General features: G+C 34.6%; 1 protein-coding gene across 1 annotated transcript in view; it reads right to left on the bottom strand.

The window, feature by feature from the left end:
• Nucleotides 1–4,441, bottom strand: part of LOC111419445 (APOBEC1 complementation factor-like) — a 28,233-nt gene extending 23,792 nt beyond the window's left edge. Inside the window, exon 1 of the mRNA XM_071199446.1 lies at nucleotides 4,017–4,441. Within this exon, the coding sequence (XP_071055547.1) occupies nucleotides 4,017–4,372 (356 nt within the window). The 5' untranslated portion in view covers nucleotides 4,373–4,441. The remainder of the gene's footprint in view (nucleotides 1–4,016) is intronic.
• Nucleotides 4,442–21,929: the final 17,488 nt, after the last annotated feature.

Raw genomic sequence — 21,929 nt, 5'->3', positions numbered from 1 at the left:
ATTGTGACCGATTATGCCATGGCGCTTTTAAATGCTGTCTTCTTAGCATTTGAATCATGTGATCTGTCCACGGTGTTGCATTAGAATTGATATTGCTCACCTTATCAAGCTTGTCACTCACTGGAAATGTTTTTGTAATACTTCTACACGTGTCAAAGAATTCTTTCTCCGCTGTATTGGACTTCTTGTAAAATGTACTACTTTCAAAGTATTTGAATCCCTGTTACTTGACACCTTAACTGTAGCGAAACTCAGAAACTGAAGATGTAAATCTAAATGAAGGTTGTTATGGGGCCCACAAACGATTAATTCATCGGAGTTCATAGGAGGATCATATTTCAATCGGAGTTTGAAAAGGATATAGTAGATGTTAATATTATAATACAAAGTAAAATAAATGTCGACGTAAACAATATTGGAAATGAATTATAAATATTGACTTAGTAGAGTCTGAATTTGCAACGTTAAGAAGCTTAAGTACATTTTTGAAAAACGTAGAATGTGATTGTAAATTAATCGCGCAAACCGGTGATCGTCCTATTGGTGTCCAGATTTTGCGAAACATCTTTTAAGAATCAGTAAGCACTTTACTCTTTGGACGTGCATGTTGGCACCTAATGGATCTCCTGCAACGTCAACATCAAGTGAAGAATATTTTAGAAAGTTAAAACATCTAATTTTAATTAACGACAAAATCGTCGCGTTGATAAGTTTTTGGTCAAACACATACATTTCCAAGGTCGAATGCCAATGTCGGATGAAATATTAAAATTAAATATGCCAGCGGAAGTCGATGATGCGCCGATTCCAAGTCTTAAGGTAAATTTAGGATCTCATAAAATTGAAAACACGGATGATTGTCCTACAGTGACTACGTCAAGGATTGAGGAAATTGAGACAACCGCAAGCTTTGAGAACAAATATTCATGTTTATATCAGGAAGCAAACTGGGGCGGAAAAAATTTGTCAAAATCTAATACGTGGAATGATAATCCATCAAAGTGGAGCCACATGTGTAACGTTAATCACTCAAAAAACGAAGTAAAAAGAAAACCATCAAAACGTGCAAAATATTTAACTTCTTGTCCAGATATACAAAGCATCCTTGAAAAAACAAGTAAAAACGTAAATTTACCAATATTGAAAAACGGACAACTATTCGGACGAGTTCGTATAGCAAAAAAAGATGTGACTTTTACAAACGCATGTTTTAGCACAATTCGTGTTGGCAGGATACCGAGATTGGGTCTTTTATCATGAATATATTTCCACTTCAAAAAATGGATTTTATGATTTCATAAAATCATTTTCAATTTATGGCGCAACAATGAAAACCTATAAAAACGATCGGAGTTATTGAGCAATATATTTGGTTTGCACAGCAATCAAATTGATTGTCAGTTCAATATCAGTGATTTGATTGCTCAAAAATAGCTAATTGACGAACCATCATACTAAATCAATCAGCAATGTAATGACTGCAATAACTGCATTGTTCATAATGTTCCCATTGTTGACATAAATACCGAACTTTTCTACCAGCAGGGTATACAGGTTCTTGAAAGTGCCATCAATGAAAAGATATCTGATTCGCACTATAAAAGCTGCGTTCAATGTAGATGTAATAACGTAACGTCACATGTCACGGGCGGCAATCATCGTTTTATTAACATTGAATGCTTACACTTGGTACGGCTTGCAGAAAATATGGGTTATACTAACTGGCCAGGGGTATTCTGCATTTCAGATATTCCTTGTACATTAATGTTTGGCGAGTTAACTTATCATCTAATTTCTGTAATAGAATATGTTAGTACCGATGCAGCGTATGTGGGATACTATATCGCGTACATTCACCGAATACATGGGCGATGGGAGGTCTACTATGATACTATGATTTATGTGCTGATAAAAAGCCCGTTTTAGCCACAGCAAGAAAATTACAACAGAAAAGAAAAGTCGTATTGTTAGTTTACGTCAAAAAAATATAAAAAGGCATATTAATAAAAATAAAAGTTTCAATAACAAAAACAAATGGAAAGTCAAAATAAATAAAAAAACAAAAAAAAAAGTAAATTAAAAAAAAAACAAAAAAAATAAAAATAAATAAATAAAAAAACAAAACAAAAATTTTTAATATAAAATTGTAACGGACCGGATAAGCGGCGCATGCGCGATGACGCGAGTATCGATCGGTAGAGAACGGCCACGTGCTACAACCAGTAGAACCAGTAACCCCCGAGCCGATTTAACACCCAACGAAACAATACCCCCGGAAAAATTGAAGAATAGACATATCGCTTAAAAATCGATGATTTTTTTTTACCGACGTAAAAATGCCTAAAAAACACGTTAAAAATAAAAAGAAGGTGCGGAAAAGTGAAGAACTCACCGAAAAATGAGTTTAAAATTTCGACGTGACGTCACAATCTGTGACGTCACGAACCATGTCACGACGTATTTTTCACAACAGAATGGTTAAAATTGGGCCTATAAATAATTTGTTCCATATCCACGTGCACAACACGAATAATGTAAGTAAAAATAAATCATTTTCTCAAATTTAATGAAAGAATTAACAACTTTTTAGTCTTATAACGCATATTTTCGGGTGAAACACCTTTGGTTCTCGACGCATAACGACTAAAACGTGCTAAAACGCGTTTATTAACCATCTGCCTGCTCGTGTGTTTACCATCCCCCTACTCCGAACCCGACCCGACATTTCGCAGTTGTTTAAATGTTAATTAACCTAACTCAAAATCTAATTTCTACACAAAATTCGGAAATAAATCAGTAAGTTAGGTAGATCCGAATGTAACGCTTTTTTTTCAACAAGACCATACCAATATTTGACCCACACCCTTCTCCATATCTAATCCGACATTTGGGAAATTCTCACTAATTTAAACGTAAATTAATCTAATTCAAAATCTAATTTCTACACAAAATTCGGAAATAAATCAGTATATTAGGTGGATCCGAATGTAACGTGTTTTTCAACAAGACTATACCAATATTTGACCCACACCCTTCTCCATACCTAATCCTCACGAGCAGGTATATCACTCGAAATAATACTAACAAGTTGTTAATTTTATCATTAAATTTGAGAAAATGATTTATTTTTACTTACATTATTCGTGTTGTGCACGTGGATATGGAACAAATTATTTAGCGGACCAATTTTAACCATTGTGTTGTGAAAAATACGTCGTAAGGAAGGTTCGTGACGTCACAAAACGTGACGTCACATCGAAATTTCAAACTTATTTTTCGGTAGGTTTTTCACTTTTACGCACTTTTTTTTTATTTTTAACGGCTTATTTGAGCGATTTCACACCGGTAAAAAAAAAATTGCGATTTTTAAGCGACATGTCTATTCTTCAATTATACCTTTTGTTGTTAACCAGCGCCCACCAGATAAAAATAAATAATCACTATCAAAATGTCTATGGTCTTCTAATAGAAATATAAGCGGTTTCCGACATTTCTCGAATTTTTTGATAAATTTCCCAATATGAGGGAAACTACAAAACATAGGTATAGGCATTAAATTCCCGTTCTTGTAGTATAATAAAATATGGGGCGTGCCGTTTAAAATGTTCGACTATTTTGCAATTGCTTTTTTGAATGAACATTGGCTGAGAAATATGGCTTTGAAAAGTGCTGGTAAATTTGCCAAAAAAAAAATTAAAATCAAAATAACTCGAAAACGAAAACAATTATTTCGCATATAATTAAAAGGTGTAATAAAAACTATAGCATTCCATTTAATATAACGAAGTTGTGTGTAACAAAGTTCGGACGATTAACCTCTACTGCCAAAATTTAAAAACTGTATGAATATTGGAACCTAAAATAGCTTTAACGTACCAATTACGTGAAACACTCTGTATAAAGAAAATACTAAACCATAACAAAATAAATTAAATGCTCAAAACGAACGTTACAACAGAATGACCAATGTTTTAAAAATATTTTCATACTAATACCAAGAATAGCTGGTTTCTTACCTATGTTCGTTTTTAATTAAATACCCATGATATTTTTTAATAGCATACAGAGCGGTTTGGTGATCCAAGAACAAGACGTAAGCAAATCCACGATTCATTCCAGAATATTCCATCATAAACTTCACTTGGTACAAATTACCCATATTAGCGAACAAGGTGATGATTTCATCTTCGAAGACATCTCTAGGAATGTTACTAACGAATATTTCCCACCCTGTCGGAGGTGGATTATTCTTAAATGATTTCGGAGGTCCATAAATTCTCTGACCGAATACTTGTTGAAAAGGCAGTTCCCAGCGGAGCATTAGCGCTTCCATTCTTCTAATTCTCTCATTAGTTTCTGCTAGTAAAGCCATTTTTAATCAAGACTTTATTATAACAAACTGTGAACACACCACCACAACACTATATCTGAGATCGGAAAACAATATGTCTACAACTCCGGCAAGCGTCTTTGTGTGTAATTCTTGCAAGGCTACCAACAGTTTTAAAATAAAAGTGTCCTTGACCATAGATATTTACTAATAGATGCGGCTTGAACAGCAGTCATACGTCTACACAGCCTATTTAAACGGTTTATTATGAATTATTAAATACTTGATTAAAAGAATTAAATAAAACGACAATGTAGGTTGGTGCTAGATTTAAAATTTCAAAATACTTAATTGACGAGGAAAAAGCGTATACATTTTTTTTCAATTCTAAAATCAAAACCGGGCTCCCCCAAAATTACTGACCGAAAGCACAGAATAATCACTATATTAATATACAGGGTGTATCTGAATGATGTTTCCAAACTTCAGGAGGCGATTCTTTAACGAATATTAAGGGTACTTTCTTGTATGAACTATTGGCGACTTCAGCTTCCTTGGGGAGCTACGCCCCTCCAAGAATGGCGAAAAATTTTGTTTTAATTATTTTTCTCGACTACTATAAACACCAGGAAAATGAAATTTGGGGAATAAGTTAAGCTCATAATAGGGCACACCTATTCTAAAACTTTTTTGTCTTTCTAATGTTCTTCGAAAATTTAATAATTTTTGATAAAAAGAATAATTAAGCAAACACTAACTGTTAAGCTGTTCGGTTATTAATCGAAATTTGGAATGAATTTTTAATGATAAAACCTTAGAAGGCTTTGCAATTATTTTCAGAAATACTATTATTATTGTTTTATTTCAAATTTTGAAACGTCGAGTGAACGAGCGTTAATGCGATAGAATTTTATTCAAAAATTAATTTACTAAAAAGTTAAAATAATAATAATTACTTGCTCCGCCACGATTTGTAATGCACTGGTTTAGTCGGCGTGGCATGCTATCAATCAAGGGATCTATAGCTGCCTGTGCTATATCAACCCAAGCCTCTTGAATCCGTAGCCGGAGATCTTGTAATTTACCTGGAGGGTGTGGTAAATTACCCAGTCGCCTGCCGATCTCATCCCATACATATTCAATAGGCGACAAATCATGCGACCGAGCACGCCATGGGAGGACGGCAATGTTAGCTTCTTGCCGTATGAGGGCACGCATTATACTGTTGGGAAATGGGATTTGCCAGCTCCTGAAAATATGGAAGCGCAACGGGTTCTAGCACATTGGCAATATAACGAGCGGCGTTTAAGTTATCATCAATAAAGACCAAGGATGAACTGCTACCGTAATATATTGTACCCCATATCATCACTCCTTGTGTGAGTTTTTACGTTCTCCACGCATCCGTCTGACCCTCCAAGAGAGGTATTGATAAAGATTGATACACAAACTTAATTCTTATAGAAATACAAACTCTTCACAGAAATATTACTATTCTTCCAATTGAAACAGGAAAAAGCTATTATACATTCTTCTGAGTAAAAAGAAATTAAGGCTGGAGTACCACAGGGAAGAGTGTTGGGATCAGTCCCACATATGTTGTACACTTGTGATATTTCCCAATTAGAAAATAATTCAATGCCACAATTGCGATGACAATTACCATGTTTGATTTTATTACATTTTTTAATTACTACACATTGCTATAATCGTTTCCAGTACATATTCGTTATATTCGTTATTAAGCGCTTCTGATGAATCTGTTCATCAGATTGCTGCGCCTCGGCCTCAAGCAGCCCAGAGTTTGATTAAAATTAGATATGTTTCATTTTATCCAATTAAGGCGAGGTCACTTGCAAACGGAGAATTATGTCAACCGGATACTGATAATCACATTGCTGTCATCATTTCCTGCACAGATTTTCCGATGAAACTGATCATCACATTGCTGCTTCTCGGCCACAAGTAGCATCGGCCGAGGTTACCCGACATTAAGCCCTTGCCTACTACACCAACGAAATAATTGACTATTATAGTCTGGATGAGTATTAACTAACTAGTCTAATGTGGATTCTATTAATAAAATAAAAAATTGCTTCATTTTTCGCTTTATAACTAAAAAACTTGTTAAAATATAAAATACGTTAAAATTGGTTGTTTAATTTATTATTCCTATAATAAAAATTGGTAATAAACATTTAAACGTGTACCATAATTTTGTGATGAAAATGTTTAAAAGTTTCTTTTCTTCAAAACTGTTAATATCCAATTAAAGAAAACGTACACTTTCTTGCATTCCTTAAAAATAGCAATATTTATTATCACCAAACATATCAAAACAAAAATGTTTACATTTGCAGCCGCTGCGTGCGAGAATTCGCGAACCACAGGAAACTCCACTTTAATTTCCTTCTGAGACATACAAAGTAAAATTAAAACATCTTTTCGTGTTGATACATCTGCTTCGTACCAATTTAAATTATACACAGCATCCGCCACACTACCAGCCTATTTAAAACAAGAAAATCTTTTTATAAAATTATACAGGGTTTACAGAAATTCAACGTCAAGCTTAACGTTGAGTTTCGGAACACCTGTATATAAGATGAGTTATACATACAACTGTAGTAAGTTGCTGTCCGATTGTATGATTACGAAAGAAGCCCTCAAAGTTTATTGCAATTACGAAAAAACTAGCTAAATCTTTTCTCTAAAAACAATTGTATTAATTAAATAAGACAAATTAAATAAAGATTCAAACCAGAACAAATTCAGTGATCCCCACAGATAAACAAATTGCAACAAAAATTTTTGCAGGAATTAGAAAAGAGGTGTAAAAAGTATTTGCGAAGCGGTACATTCTGAAATCATTAACATTTCTCCGTTGATACATTAAAATAAATTTTAAGATTAGAATACCTAAATATTTCATGGTGATACATAACAACACGTTTCAATTTTTTTAAATTTCTTTTCTTATTTCTCGTTAATTTTATACCATCAATTATTTCAATAAGATGTTGTAAACGTGCAACCAATAATTCCCCTGAATAGCTACACAATATTCGTATGCCGAGGATAACATAAATAATAGTACTGATTGTATACATTTGAAATAACATTATTAATGTTATTTGCCAGTGTTTTAATTGATATGGGATGTAATATTCAAACATTAAACAATTTTTAGTATTTTTAAATTTAACGCAATTCGCCTCAAAGCAAATAGAGTACGTAATTAGGTACGCCATAACAAGTCCTTTGTAATGCAACGTTTTAAACATCTTCTTAACGTTTTTATCAATGACTTTGATTCTTTGCGGAACACCAAATTGGCTGAAATCGCTCAATAAATCGGTTGTTTGGATTAAATGATGTCGACACCGCAATAATTGAATATTGAAAGATAGGAATAATATTACCATCGAAGTTAACTCCACGTGAAACAATAATTTTTCAAAATTCGTTTTATAATCTAAAATCATAAAGAGAACAATGATAAGAAATATCTCGAGTAATTTTATGCAACACCCACTTGCAATTTCTATCATAAACGGGTAAATTATCCAAATTACGTTTATAACAATCAAAACTGTTGGTGCAAGACCGCGAAGTCCTTGCGCGGAGGGCCAAAACTGATATTTTCGGAAATATGTTTCTACAACGTAAAAACCGAGCGTTTTCGACATCTTAACCACAACTACTGAAGTAATCAAATCAAACAGGAAGCAAAGTATTGAACGGAATCGTTGGTTGAGCATTAAAAATAGAATTATGAGAATTGATTTGCAATCAACGATGTTTTTAAATGGAAGAAGAAGTCGGAAGTGGATTAAATAGAATTCAAAAAATCGCAATAAAACGGGATTTCAATAAATCTTTAAAAACCTAACGACGACGACTACGTAAAACGCGAGTTATGGAGCATCATCTATGCTAAATTCCTGGAAATAAAGGAAGAATGTCGCACCACCAGACATCTCATTAGAGAAGGGATTGTTAGATTATAAGTTTTAAATGACATAATTTGTTTGAGGCAACGTTTAAAAGATGGCGTTAGCGTATAGATTAATTGTGTGAAGCGACCGGCGTAGGTTAAGTAGAATGCGATATTATCTTGAGTGTGTTTTTATACGATTGTTAATTGGCGTGCGTTTTTTATTTTCAATAAATCATAAAGACTCAACTTATAATTTCTTCAACTCAACAAGTAAACTTCCGTTATTTCCATTTAACTCATCAGGGATTAGCAATAAGCATTTATTATAAAAACACCTCGACGCCGTTTTAAGTTAAGTTACTTTTTATCCGTCACATTGTCATTGTCGTTTGAATAAAAAATTAATAAATTAGTTTAAAGTTTCTTTTTAAAACTTTGGTTTTATTGAAAGAACCTTAACTGGCGCAGTCAGTAGTATTATTTCGTCTCAACAGTGCTCGAAACTAATCGAAGAAAATTGGGACTGGTGAATTTTAATTCTAAGTGACGCGAACCTACACAAGTGAAAGTGATCTGTAACGGAAGCTAACCCAAGATCCCGAAGTGTACTCAAAGAAATACACAACATCCCGGAGAGAGTATCAACTTGTACCAGAGCCAACACCGAAAAGAAAACGAAACGAAGCAACACCGCAACAGAGAAGAATGAAAATTTTAGCGTAAGTTGTTTTAAGATTATTTTTAAGTGATTTTGTGAAGGTTTGGGAAGTTCTCTGGCGCCCAAATGTTCGCCACAGAGACCCCCTGCCAGTGTTTGACCGTGGGTTGGAAAACACGACACTAGAGACCTGAATGGAAATGGCCAGGGAATCTAACGCGTCTCCCATATCGCGTTGTTGGCGGAGTAGGGTCTGTCTGCTGGAGTCCTGGAGCATTCCGCCTAGCCTCTGGGCGTTGTGGATTCTCCTGGCGTTGTTCCTCTCCGGATAGGATGTAGGCTGGTTTTAAGCGGTCGATTGAAACGGTAATTTGTTTCACTTTCTTCTCCATGGTGAACGTCCTGTCGTTCCGGTTGGTGACGGGATATGGGCCCTCGTATGGGACTTCTAACGACGCGTGGTGTTCTCCATCCAAGCGAATCCAAACATGTCTACAGGTGGATAGGTCTCTGAAGACGAAGATCTTTTTACTTCCGTGCCTGGTTCCGTGAATCAGTTGAAGCTGTTGAAAGTGCTTTTTCAATTCTTGGCTGAAGTTCGTCGCACCTTCCTCGTTCCCGCTCGATTCTCTAGGTGGCAAGAATTCGCCCGGGACCCTGAGAGGTTCGCCGTACACTAGTTCCGCTGTCGTTGCCGAGAGATCGTCTCACCAGGCTGACCTGATGCCCAGCAGGACCACGGGTAAGATATCGACCCATTTTACAGTAACTTGGCATCGAATGGCGCCTTTGAGTTGACCGTGGAATCTTTCCACGAGACCGTTGGCAGCGGGGTGGTAAGCGGTCGTCCGAAAATGCTTGGTTCCTAGCGTAGCGTTAAGTTCCATGAAAAGCTGTGACTGGAATTGCCTGCCTTGATCAGTTGTTATTCGCAACGGAGTTCCGAATCGGGATACCCATCCGGTCACGAAAACTTTTGCGATGGCGGATGCCTCTATATTCTCGACGGGGATCACTTCGGGCTAGCGCGAGAAACGGTCCACACACGTTAAAGCGTACCTGTATCCTCTTGACAAAGGCGGTGGACCCACCAGGTCAATGTGGATGTGCTCGAACCTGCCACTGGGTAATGTAAAGTTTCCTTTGGGGGCTGACGTATGTCGGCTCGCTGACAATCAAAACAGTGCCGGTCCCACCTCCTACAATCCGCCTTAATCAACGGCCACACGAAACGTTGAGTTACGAGCTTGACCGTGGCGTTAATTCCGGGGTGTGATAGTTGATGTAGGGAATTGAACGCTGCCCGGCTCAATTCGCTGGTGACGAAAGGTCGGGCATTAGGCATAGAGATATCGAAGTTCACATTTTCGCTGGTTACTGGGATTGTTATCTTCTTTAAGTTGAAAACAGAATCTGATTCCAGGAATTGAGATAGCTAATCGTCGTTTGTTTGAGCCCGTGCTAATGCCTCGAAATCCAATGCGGGTGACAACTCTTCCACTCGCGATAGTGCGTCGGCCAGCACATTGTCTTTTCCCGCCCTCTGTCCAGACGATTGGTGCTTTCCCTTTTAGGTTCCCCTTTAACAAATCGTTCAGGGGCGATTGTAGTTCGGCCGCTGAATCTCCGCAGTTCCTTTGCCGTCTTAGGTCACGGGTGCGGGCACTTGATGGCCTGGATCCTTTCAGGTAAAGGTTTTACCCCTCCGCAGGCGACGCTAAATCCCAGGAAATTTACTTGCGGTTTCCCGAAAACGCACTTCAAAGGGTTTATCAGGATTCCGTATTCCTTTAAGCGCTGAAAAATCTGCTTCAGGTGTTCCAGGTGCTCTTCTTCCGAGGCCGAGGCGATGGGGATATCGTCGATATACACGTAGGCGAAATCCAGACCATGTAGAACTTCGTCCATTAGTCCCTGGCAGGTTTGTGCCGCGTTGCGAAGACCAAAGGACATGAACGTGAATTCGAGAAGCCGTAGGGTGTGCTTATCGCCGTTTTAGGGATATCTTCCTTGGCGACCGAAATTTGGTTGTAGGCACGCACCAGATTGATGGTGGAAAAGTTTTTCTTCCAATGTAGGGACTGCGAGAAGTCCTGCATGTGAGGTATCGGATATTTGTCCGGCACCGTTCTCGCGTTTAATGCGCGGTAATCTCCGCAGGGCCTCTAATGGTCGCCTTTCTTGGAGACCATGTGCAGGGGCGATGACCAACTACTTTTGGATGGACGGATTATCTTCATCTGCAGCATGATATCGAACTCCCTTTTTGGCAGCCTCGTACCTTTGGGGGTTTAGGCGTCGAAATCGGCTCGCGACCGATTGTCCAGGGGTCGTGTGCATATGGTGTTCTACTCCGTGTTTCGGGTTATATTCGGCGAGGAGATTGTGAAAAATGAATCCGCCCGCCACAACCCGGATGTGAGCCCCTTCGCCAGCCGTTTCGCGTCCCTGGACTTTCAGCGATGTTATGCTGTCCACCAGCCGTCAATTGCGCACGTCGACCAGCAAGTCGTAGTGGTCCAGGAAGTCGACTCCGATGATGGGTTTCGACACGTCGGCGACAATAAAGCGACACGTGAAATCGCGGCGAAGTCCTAGGGCGAGAGTAAGGGTCTCGTATCCATAGGTCGCGATCACCGAATCGTTTGCCGCGTAAAGGTTAAAGGATAACCTCGGGCGTCGTCCGATTACTTGTTGAATAATAATGATAAACCTGTTGAATATTGTTTTACAATTTTCCAAAATTCTCATAATCTTTACAAAATCTCCACTCAATAAATTTGATATTACTTCTGGACGTTTTGAACATATCCACATTGACTTTGTAGGCCCCCTTATGCCTTCGCTTGGTTATTCTTTTGTTCTTACAGTCATTGACCGTTTTACAAAGTGGCTAGAAGTTTATCCTCTCAAAAATACGTCAAGTTCTACTGTTGCGACTACTCTGTTGACGCATTACATTTCAAGGTTTGGTATACCACACACGATTACGCACGATCACGGCAGACAACTTGAATCACAACTTTTTGCAAAATTTAATCGATTGTTCAGCTCAAAACAAATCCACACTTCCTGTTACCATCCTCAAAGTAATGGCATCTTAGAGAGATTTCACAGAACTTTGAAAACTGCCATTATTGCTAGGTGTAAAACTGATAGGTGGAAACAAGATCTTCCTATAATATTATTAGGTCTAAGGTCTTCATTGAAAGAACATTTAGGTTGTTCTTCAGCAGAACTGGTTTACGGTCAACCGTTACGTTTACCAGGTGAATTTTTCGTAAAGTCTCACAACTGAACAGATGTTAACCCTTGATCAGCCTACAACAAACATTTTCCAATTTGAAAGCACAATCGGAGTGTTCTAAAGTGGTATGGGTGGTTAAAATGGAATTGTATGGCTCAACGACTGCTGTGGAAACCTGTGAAGCTGGGTAGATCGCAAATTCCTGAATTGATCTGTTTCCATAATCAACAGACAAACGTTCCATGAACAGGGATGTGAATGGAAAATTGGAAATGAATGGAAAATTAAGAAACATTAAAGACCGGAACAATGATCAGCCAATTTACGAACCCTGTTTAAAACCATATTGACAATTCCCTTTCCAATTGAATAACGACCCCTGGCATAGTTATTAGCAGCATTAGAATCAACTTATATATTAAAAATCATTAGAATCAACTTACCTATTAAAAATCATTAGAAACAACTTACATATTGAAAATCATTAGAATCAACTTACATATTAAAAATCATTAGAATCAACCTACATATTGAAAATCATTACAATCAACTTACATATTGAAAATCATTAGAATCAACTTACATATTGACAATCATTTGAATCAACTTACATGTTAAAAATCATTAGAATCAACTTACATATTAAAAATCATTAGAGTCAACTTAGATATTAAAAATCATTAGAGTCAACTTAGATATTAAAAACCATTAGAATCAACATACATACATATTAAAAATCATTAGCATCAACTTACATATTGAAAATCATTAGAATCAACTAATATATTAAAAATCATTAGAATCAACTTACCTATTAAAAATCATTAGAAACAACTTACATATTGAAAATCATTAGAATCAACCTACATATTGAAAATCATTAAAATCAACAGACATACATATTAAAAATCATTACAATCAACTTACATATTGACAATCATTTGAATCAACTTACATGTTAAAAATCATTAGAATCAACTTACATATTAAAAATCATTAGAATCAACTTACATATTGAAAATCATTAGAATCAACTTACATATTGACAATCATTTGAATCAACTTACATGTTAAAAATCATTAGAATCAACTTACATATTAAAAATCATTAGAGTCAACTTAGATATTAAAAATCATTAGGGTCAACTTAGATATTAAAAACCATTAGAATCAACATACATACATATTAAAAATCATTAGCATCAACTTACATATTGAAAATCATTAGAATCAACTAATATATTAAAAATCATTAGAATCAACTTACGTATTAAAAATCATTAGAAACAACTTACATATTGAAAATCATTAGAATCAACTTAGATATTAAAAATCATTAGAGTCAACTTAGATATTAAAAACCATTAGAATCAACATACATACATATTATAAATCAGTAGCATCAACTTACATATTAAAAATCATTAGAATCAACCTACATATTGAAAATCATTAAAATCAACAGACATACATATTAAAAATCATTAGAATCAACTTACATATTGAAAATCATTAGAATCAACTTACATATTGACAATCATTTGAATCAACTTACATGTTAAAAATCATTAGAATCAACTTACATATTAAAAATCATTAAAATCAACATGCATACATATTAAAAATCATTAGAATCAAGGTATGTATAATAATTAAATAAAAATATGTATTTATCATGTCGTCAACGGCGTTTGATATAACACAATTATTAAATATCCATTATTTATATGAATGTTTTAGTACTTTGATGAATTGTCCTGCTATCATTAAAATTCGAGTTACTAAAGAAGGTGATGAATGCCTACAAATTAAACAATTATTAGGGAAACATGAAAATCATGATATGTCATCAGTAAGTAGGTATGATTATGTATATTTTATAGTGTATTCAATGTTTCCATATTATCTAACCATGTTGCTTATACACCCATCACTTTTAGGTGGTGTTTAATCATTTACCATCTAATCGTAAATTAACTTCTGATAAAAAATGTATGGTCGAGGGTTTGTTGCATGTTTGTGGAAATAAAAAGCTGATTCAGCAAGAAATATTGAATATAACTGGAAAATTAAGTACATTAAAAGATTTATCAAATATTTCATATAGTATGAAAAACGTTAGCAACGATTTGATACATGTTGTGAAAGAATTGAAAGACATTCACAGTGAGTATATAGATAACTATTAGAAATATAACGTAGAATAGTAACAATGCAATAAAATTGTTATAAACCACTTTTTTTGCATAATGTAACATATACATCTTACATGATTCTGAAAATCATTTTAAAGTCCTCTACTTTTCAACTGAGTCCATGAGAAGAGCAATGACATTATGGCCAGAATTTGTGTCAATAGATGGTACTTACAAGTTATTAAATATAGGATTTACAGTATTTATAAGGATTGTAGAGGATTCAAATGGTCAAAGTGAAATAGTAGTAGTTGTTATAACAGCGCACGAGGACAAAGAAACATTTTCTTGGTTGTTGAACATCTTTAAAGAAGAGAATTCTGATTGTGAAAATTAAATAAAATGTTTCATGGGTGATAAGGATCTACTACAAAGAAATGTGATAAAAGACAGTTTTCCTCAAGCCTAAGTATATATTTGTTTGTTCCATACTAAAGACAATGAAGAGAGAAGTATCTAAAGAAAAAATGCATATCACAAATCAGGAAAGAATTGACGCTCTAAAACTATTGGAAAGGCTTGCTTACAGCCAAAGTGAAGAAGAATACGAGAAAATGTATCAATTACTGCAGGAGATCGATTCACAATCATTAATTAACTACTACAACAAAAACTGGCATAATATAAGACATGAATAGACTGTTTATAGTATGTGCCACGGTAATTTGTTAAATATAACAAACATGTTAGAATCAATGAATGCTAAAATAAAGCAAGTAGTAACGAAAAACAGCAGTTTCTTGTAATTTGTGAAAGATTTTTTTTATTTTTTTGTATTCTCACGAACATGAAAGAAACAACCGAACAGCTCGATTAATATTAACAAGGCTTATTACGTTGTTTAGTAAAGATAGTTGCGAATTTAAGTATGAAGAATATCTAACACCTTATGCCAGCCGATATATCCAGTTTCAAATTGTAGCCTCAAAAGAAGTAAAAGTGACTTTGAAAGCTTACAAGATACATATACTTAGGTATATGGAGTGGAATTAAATGGAAACAATTCGATGTATTTGCATCAACTTTACATCAATGTTCCTACCCTGTAAACACATTTTTGCTGTTAGAAAATTGGAAAAAAGGAGTTATTTGAGGAGGTTAATTACTAAATTCCAAACGTGGCATTTCTTGAGAACAAATCACTACAAAAAGTAACCTAGTCATCACACCAACAGAAATAAACCATAGCTTTAGCAAATGTTAAACTGTTTATTTTTCCCTTACTGATCCTCCGATAATACATAAACACCACAACAATTTTTCTAGAAAAATACGAATAACTCGAGAACGGCCGAATCAAATTGCAAAAAGTAAAGTTATTCATAAACCTTGAAAACAGAAAAAATATGTAAAAATATACAGGATGTTCCATTTAAAAAAATAAAGTAGATGGCGACTTCCGGCATAACCGGAAGTGCTAGATATCTGAAATATTTTAGTCGAAGAGAACGCAATTGATAATACTTAAATCTATATTTTCAAATTTTTATTTTGGCTAGAATCCTGTATAGTTCTAATCCACGATGACCATCCACATCGTGGATGACCCTGTATTATTTACATTATTTATAACTTATTACGACAAAATTATACCTATTTATTATTGCTGATACAGAAATCTGACAGACAGTTTATTATTACATATGGGAAAAACGGTGAACAACTCAAAAGTATTCATTTTGTGTTATGCGTAAAAACTATAAATTGATAAAGAATGAATTTTTATAATTTTTTTGATAGTGCGACTATTCTCGCCGGGGTGCGATGTAATATGCTCTTTTGTTGAAAGTGAATGATTAAATTATTAACTTAAGATACTAGGAACAAAACCGACAATACTTACACAAGCTTAAAACTTCTAAGTTATTAACGTGTACCGAATAATATTCAGTATACGCACGCTAAACGTGACGTCATAGTTGTGATGACGTTTCGCGTGTATATAATTTTTTAATTTGCGTACACGTTAGCGTGTACCTAGACACAGCGATTATTAAATCCTTGTAAAAAAAAAGTCCCGACCACATTTTAGTATACAATATGATGGTGAAGTAATTCAGGCCGGAACAGCTGATTGATGGAATATTAGTTTGATTTGTCAGCCACTAAACAGCCCTGACTTTAATGTTCTTGATTTAGGCTTTTTTAATGCAATTCAGTCTATACAATATAAAAACTCGATACATAATATAAATGAATTAATTGCTGCTGTTTTGAAGGCATGGGATGATACACCTGCATATAAATTAAACAATGTTTTTATGCAGAAATGTATAGAGTCCTCCATGTTTCATAAAGGAGGTAACAATTACAAAATCACTCATACAGAGAAAGAAAAATTACGGTTTACTGGATAATTACAAAGAAATGTAATTTTTTCAAAAGAAGCTGTTGAAACTGCACGGATGGCATTAAATAGTTTATAATTTTTATTTAAACTATACTATAAAAAATTTTGTTCAATTATAATTTAATACAGTTCTGTTAATAAATTAAAATATAGTAGTACTTATATTTCATTTTTTAAAAGTTTTTAAAAGTTGACACTTATTTTGGAACAAATAAAATATATAAATCGGACACTTATTTTGGAACGGAGGTAGTATTAATTAATTGTTCAAAGTTTTTAATGGTAAATTTAAAAGTAAGGTTAAAGTGTTGATATAGGAATTTATGAAAAAGCTTTGCTATTTTTTCCGTAGATGTGTTAGTGTTACTTATGATGGGTCTAGTGTTGTGATCTGCTTTATGTAATTTTATCAGACTCTTTAGACAGGGAATCAAAGGATTCATTTCAAAAATGTTGTAAGTGTTGATATTAAATTTATTTAGACTGGGTTTATATTTGTTAACTAGTTGTTTCAGTTTATTGTTGAACGTAAAAGTGGGGTTATTGTTAATCTCTGAAATATTGTTTTGTTCGAAAAATTGCAAAGTTTTTGTAATGTAAGCATCTTTATTCAAAATAACTAAGCTGGCGTTTTTGTCACCCACGGTTACCATCAAGTTCTCAACCTCGGATTTTCTGTCTGAGAGAGTTAACATTGATAAAATGAAATTTATGAAAATTAGTAAGAAGATTCGATTTGTTGATATTTTCTATGAGTTTATGGTTATCTCTAGTAAGATCTGTGAAAGACGGATGTGTATTAAGTTGAGCCTCTAGACTGATAGCTAGATCTATGGGTTTGAATTTATTAGGCAAAGAGAATTTGTGGCGTAGATCAAAAGTACTGGTCTCATCTTGAGAGAATTGCGTGTCGCTAAGATTGGTGTATTTAGGGCCGAAGGTGAAATTATCTTTAGAAAAGTTAACAGGTATGGAAATGATTTTTTTTTTATTTTTGTTTTTGGTATACAGCCAAATAGTTATTTTTATTTTTACTAATTACAGTCGTGCCTAATGACGATTTTTAAAAAATCGAAACATATGTAGCACCGAATTGAATATATTATTCTTCATCATAACCACTCTGCCTTTTAATTTATTCAATTTTATATGATGAATCTAGAGAAATCATTAGCTATTTTTAAGATAAATTGGGTTAAATCTTAGTAATTTAACGTAACGAATTCACTGTTGCTCTGTTTACCATTACTAATGGACCATCCTGTATAATTAACAACTTCATCATAAACTGGAGGGGTAGGTGATCGAGGAGGTACAGTCGTGTTCACGGGAAATGCGCACTCAAGGTCAAGCGGCGAGCTTGAGTGCGCATTTCCCTTGAACACGACGGTACATAATTAGGATACAGAGAATAACAAGGACGCCGAACGTATTACAATGATGGCTGTGAAAGCGAATAAGGTTATGTAATAAGATATGTTTGGGGGCGGGGAGAGACGATATTTGGGAGTAATGTAGAAAAAAGGAAGATAATATTTGATTGCTTCATAAAAAGCGTTATAATGTACGGGGTGGCGATACGGGAATGGAAGGAACAAGGGCTGTTAGGATGTGTGCAGATCAGGTGCTGGTGGTTGGTGTTGGGGTTGGCTAGGGAGACTTTAAAGAAGAAATAAACGTGGCTAAGATGTAGCTGGAAACAGGTAAGCTAGCGATGCATTTTGAGTAGATAGTAGAAGGAACGGTGTACTCAACGGAAGAGCTGAATAAGAAAAGAGGAAAGGGGTTTGAGATGTGGAGACAGCTGGAGGGCAGGGATAAGTATGTGGGAACGAAAGAGCGAAGGACTGAGATAAGGGAGAGTAAATATAATCCAGAACACGGAGATTGTAATGGAAGGGCTACCAAAGTACTTTATGGCGGACGAGCATATAATTTTGATCAAATAATCATTACATTATTTGACTTACATTATTTGACCGATGTTCAACCTTTACGGTTCTCACATGGTTTGAGTGTACGTTGCAGCTGATTTTATTAATTATTTCGCCCTTTTCAAAATAATTTAAATTCAAACCCTGAAGAAGCTTTAATAAACAAAGCGAAGTATTGGTGAATGAAAAAATAATTGTTCTTTAGTGTCCTCAATCCTATCCTGGATTAGCGTGTCATTTCGAGTTGCTAACGGGATTGAAGAAACAAAGCTCCTGCTTAAGTAGTAATTTAATTCCTCGTTCCTCCAAATCCTATTGAAGGCTTTAAGAAATTTCTATATAATACTGTCTGTTACCTTCAGCCATGCCTGATACTGTAATCCATCGTCCGCTGCCGCCTTTCCTCTCTGCAAGCGCATCAGTACACTTACCAATACCTTCTTCTCTATCATTCCCACATCTTTTGTCCCCACCTTTTCCCTACTTTCCACTTTCTTCCCTTTTTGGTTGCTCTACATACATACATTTTTATATTTCCCCTTTGATTCCTTGTATTAAGCCTTCACGTTTTACCTTTGCTCTTACATCTTCCACTTTCCCAAATTAAGGAAATATATAGAAAAATATTGTTTAACAGTCATAATTCTCATAGTATAGTTTGTAAATGACTCAAAATTAAGTGGGTGCTCGGAATTGAAACCAGTATGACTCATTTTTATGGTACAGTTTTAACTTTACATAACACGAAATAGTCAAAATTTTTAAATATAACTAACATTTGTAAAACGTCCAACGATAAATGATTATAAGTACGAAGGCTTTCACGGCCGGTGTAAATGATTATATTATTACATCATAAAACGAATGAAAAAAATATTGCAAATGCGGGTTTAATGGATCAATTTCAATTCACTTGACATTGTTTTACTCTCGATGAATATTTCATGTTTATGACCCAAACAACAGCAAAAAGAAAACGCCTTCGATTAAAAATCAATTGTTTTTACTTACTGGAAAGATGTTTGTGAAAATTTCATATTTAACCGACTTTGAGTGGAAAGGGAGGCCTGGAAACATTCTAATTGTTGCAACTATAATTTGCGAAATTTATCCTTTGATAATACTAATTAAAAGTAAGTAATTAGAATATGCAGGTGATGTATATCAAAACATCACTTTAATCATTATAGATTACAAAAGGCGCTTTACAAACCTATTATTTAATTTGGAATTTATTAGTTTAAAGATTGTAGTTTATGATACAACATATCAAAACTATAAGATAATATTATTGTAATTTTCTGGAATCAATTATTAAAGAGAGATTAATAAAGAGATTATTGTTTTAAATTTAGCATAATTTTTCTTCTGCATTCATAATTTGCATGAAAAATGGTTGTGTTGATGCAGTCAAATCGGTTGTTATAAGAATGATAAACAATTCATTCTATTGTTCACTATGTTCAATGAAAAAGTTTGAAATTATAATTATAGTTAAACTAAAACTGGAACTAACACTACAACTATCACAGAAACTAACACTGGACCTAGAACTAGAAACTGTCGGATTAAGCCGTGCGATTATTGAAAAAATGTGTAACGTTTCGAATGCCATGTTGCAAACTTCTTCAGAAACAAGTTCGAAGAAGCACTTCGAACACGAAAGTTTCTAGTTGTAGCTCTAGAGTTTGTTCTAGTGATAGTGCTAGTGTTAGTTCTAGTATTAGTTTAATTAACACCGACCGTGGAAGCCTTCGTACTTATATAATTTTAGTTGACTTAAATTATTCTAATTGTACGATATACAGAGTCTTCTACTTAAGCTGATAGCAAATATTAATTATTTATTGCATAAGTTTTATATTTAATATCAGTATTTCCTGTTACAAAAAATTTTAATTATTAAAATATACCAGGTGTCTCACGTAACTGGTTCGTTAGAAGTTTTTCAGGTTCCACTATTCACAGAGATTTGAAATTTTGATAGGATGGGTTGTTCATATGGAACTTTCGGTCTAAAACATTTTCAAGATGGCCTCCACTCACCGGAAGTAGACCATAACTTCGTTATTTTAAATGGAATGCTGTAGTTTTCATTGCACCTTTAAATTATACGTAAAAAAATATGTTGACTTTGACAAAAGTTATTGGTACCTAGCGTTTCCATTGTAACAACCCTGGCGGGGAAGTGACCAGAAGTCGTTATCAAAATTTTAAATGAAAAAAAAAAACTAAAAATTTAAATGAGCCAATATGAATTACTGCCGGCGCTGCTTCCCCATGGAGGCGTTTCTCCCCTTTTAAACGGAGTTAGGATTAATAAAAAAAATATTTAAAAAAAACAAAAGAAAACATGCTGAAGTAAATTACTAACATAACTATATTGAAAAAATTAACAAAAAGAAAACAAAATATAAAACCAACTGTTTAGGCAACCCAAATAACAAACTAAATTTTATGTAACCATGACAATTTTGTCGATTTCAAATGTTATAAATAAAAACAAGCAGCCATTATTGTATTCGTTATTAAAACGACGCTTTTTTATTCGATCCTCTGAAGAATTCAACTTAGAACCCCAATTCAAGTAAGAACTTTCCAATTTTTCTTTCGAACCAACACCTACAATTATTCCCGACATTTGTCGCGCGAACATTTGGTCCTTCGAGCCGGATTGTCGGTATTACCGGATTGTCGGTATTTTCTCTTTTCCCCGGTTATCGGACACATCTTCGCCAGCGTGCGTTGTTGGGCCCTTCGTTGCCGCGCTTTAATTCCCGGTACCTTGGGGTGATCCGGACGCACGACGCTGTTTCCGAGATTCCTTTTCCCTTAATTTATATTTAATTTCGTTTATTTTGAATTTATTTATTCACCATGACAACGACAACTGATAAATTACAAAAGGCCGTTTTAAAAAGGACTAGTTTGCTTAATAGATTAAATGAAACTCTTACCTACGGCCAAAACTTGATCTCGGAAGAAGATAAATGTATCTTTTCTGCACGGGCAGACCGCGTTGATACTGTTTATGATCAATTTCAAGACATTCACAACCAGATCATGGGTTTTATCTCAGATGGTGACTTCCCACAACATGATGAGGTAAGGAAAGAAGTTGATAAAGCTTATTTTACCATCAAATCGATCCTTATAAAAATTAAATCGTCACCTGCACCTATTCCTATTCCGCAATCATGTCCAAAACTAAACAAAATCATAATTCCTGTTTTTGACGGCAATTACAAAAATTGGCCGACCTTTTTCGATTTATT

Source organism: Onthophagus taurus, chromosome 10 (genome assembly GCF_036711975.1).
Source record: "Onthophagus taurus isolate NC chromosome 10, IU_Otau_3.0, whole genome shotgun sequence".
NCBI classification, from domain to species: Eukaryota; Metazoa; Arthropoda; class Insecta; order Coleoptera; family Scarabaeidae; genus Onthophagus; species Onthophagus taurus.
This window is presented reverse-complemented; position numbering and strand designations above follow the sequence as displayed.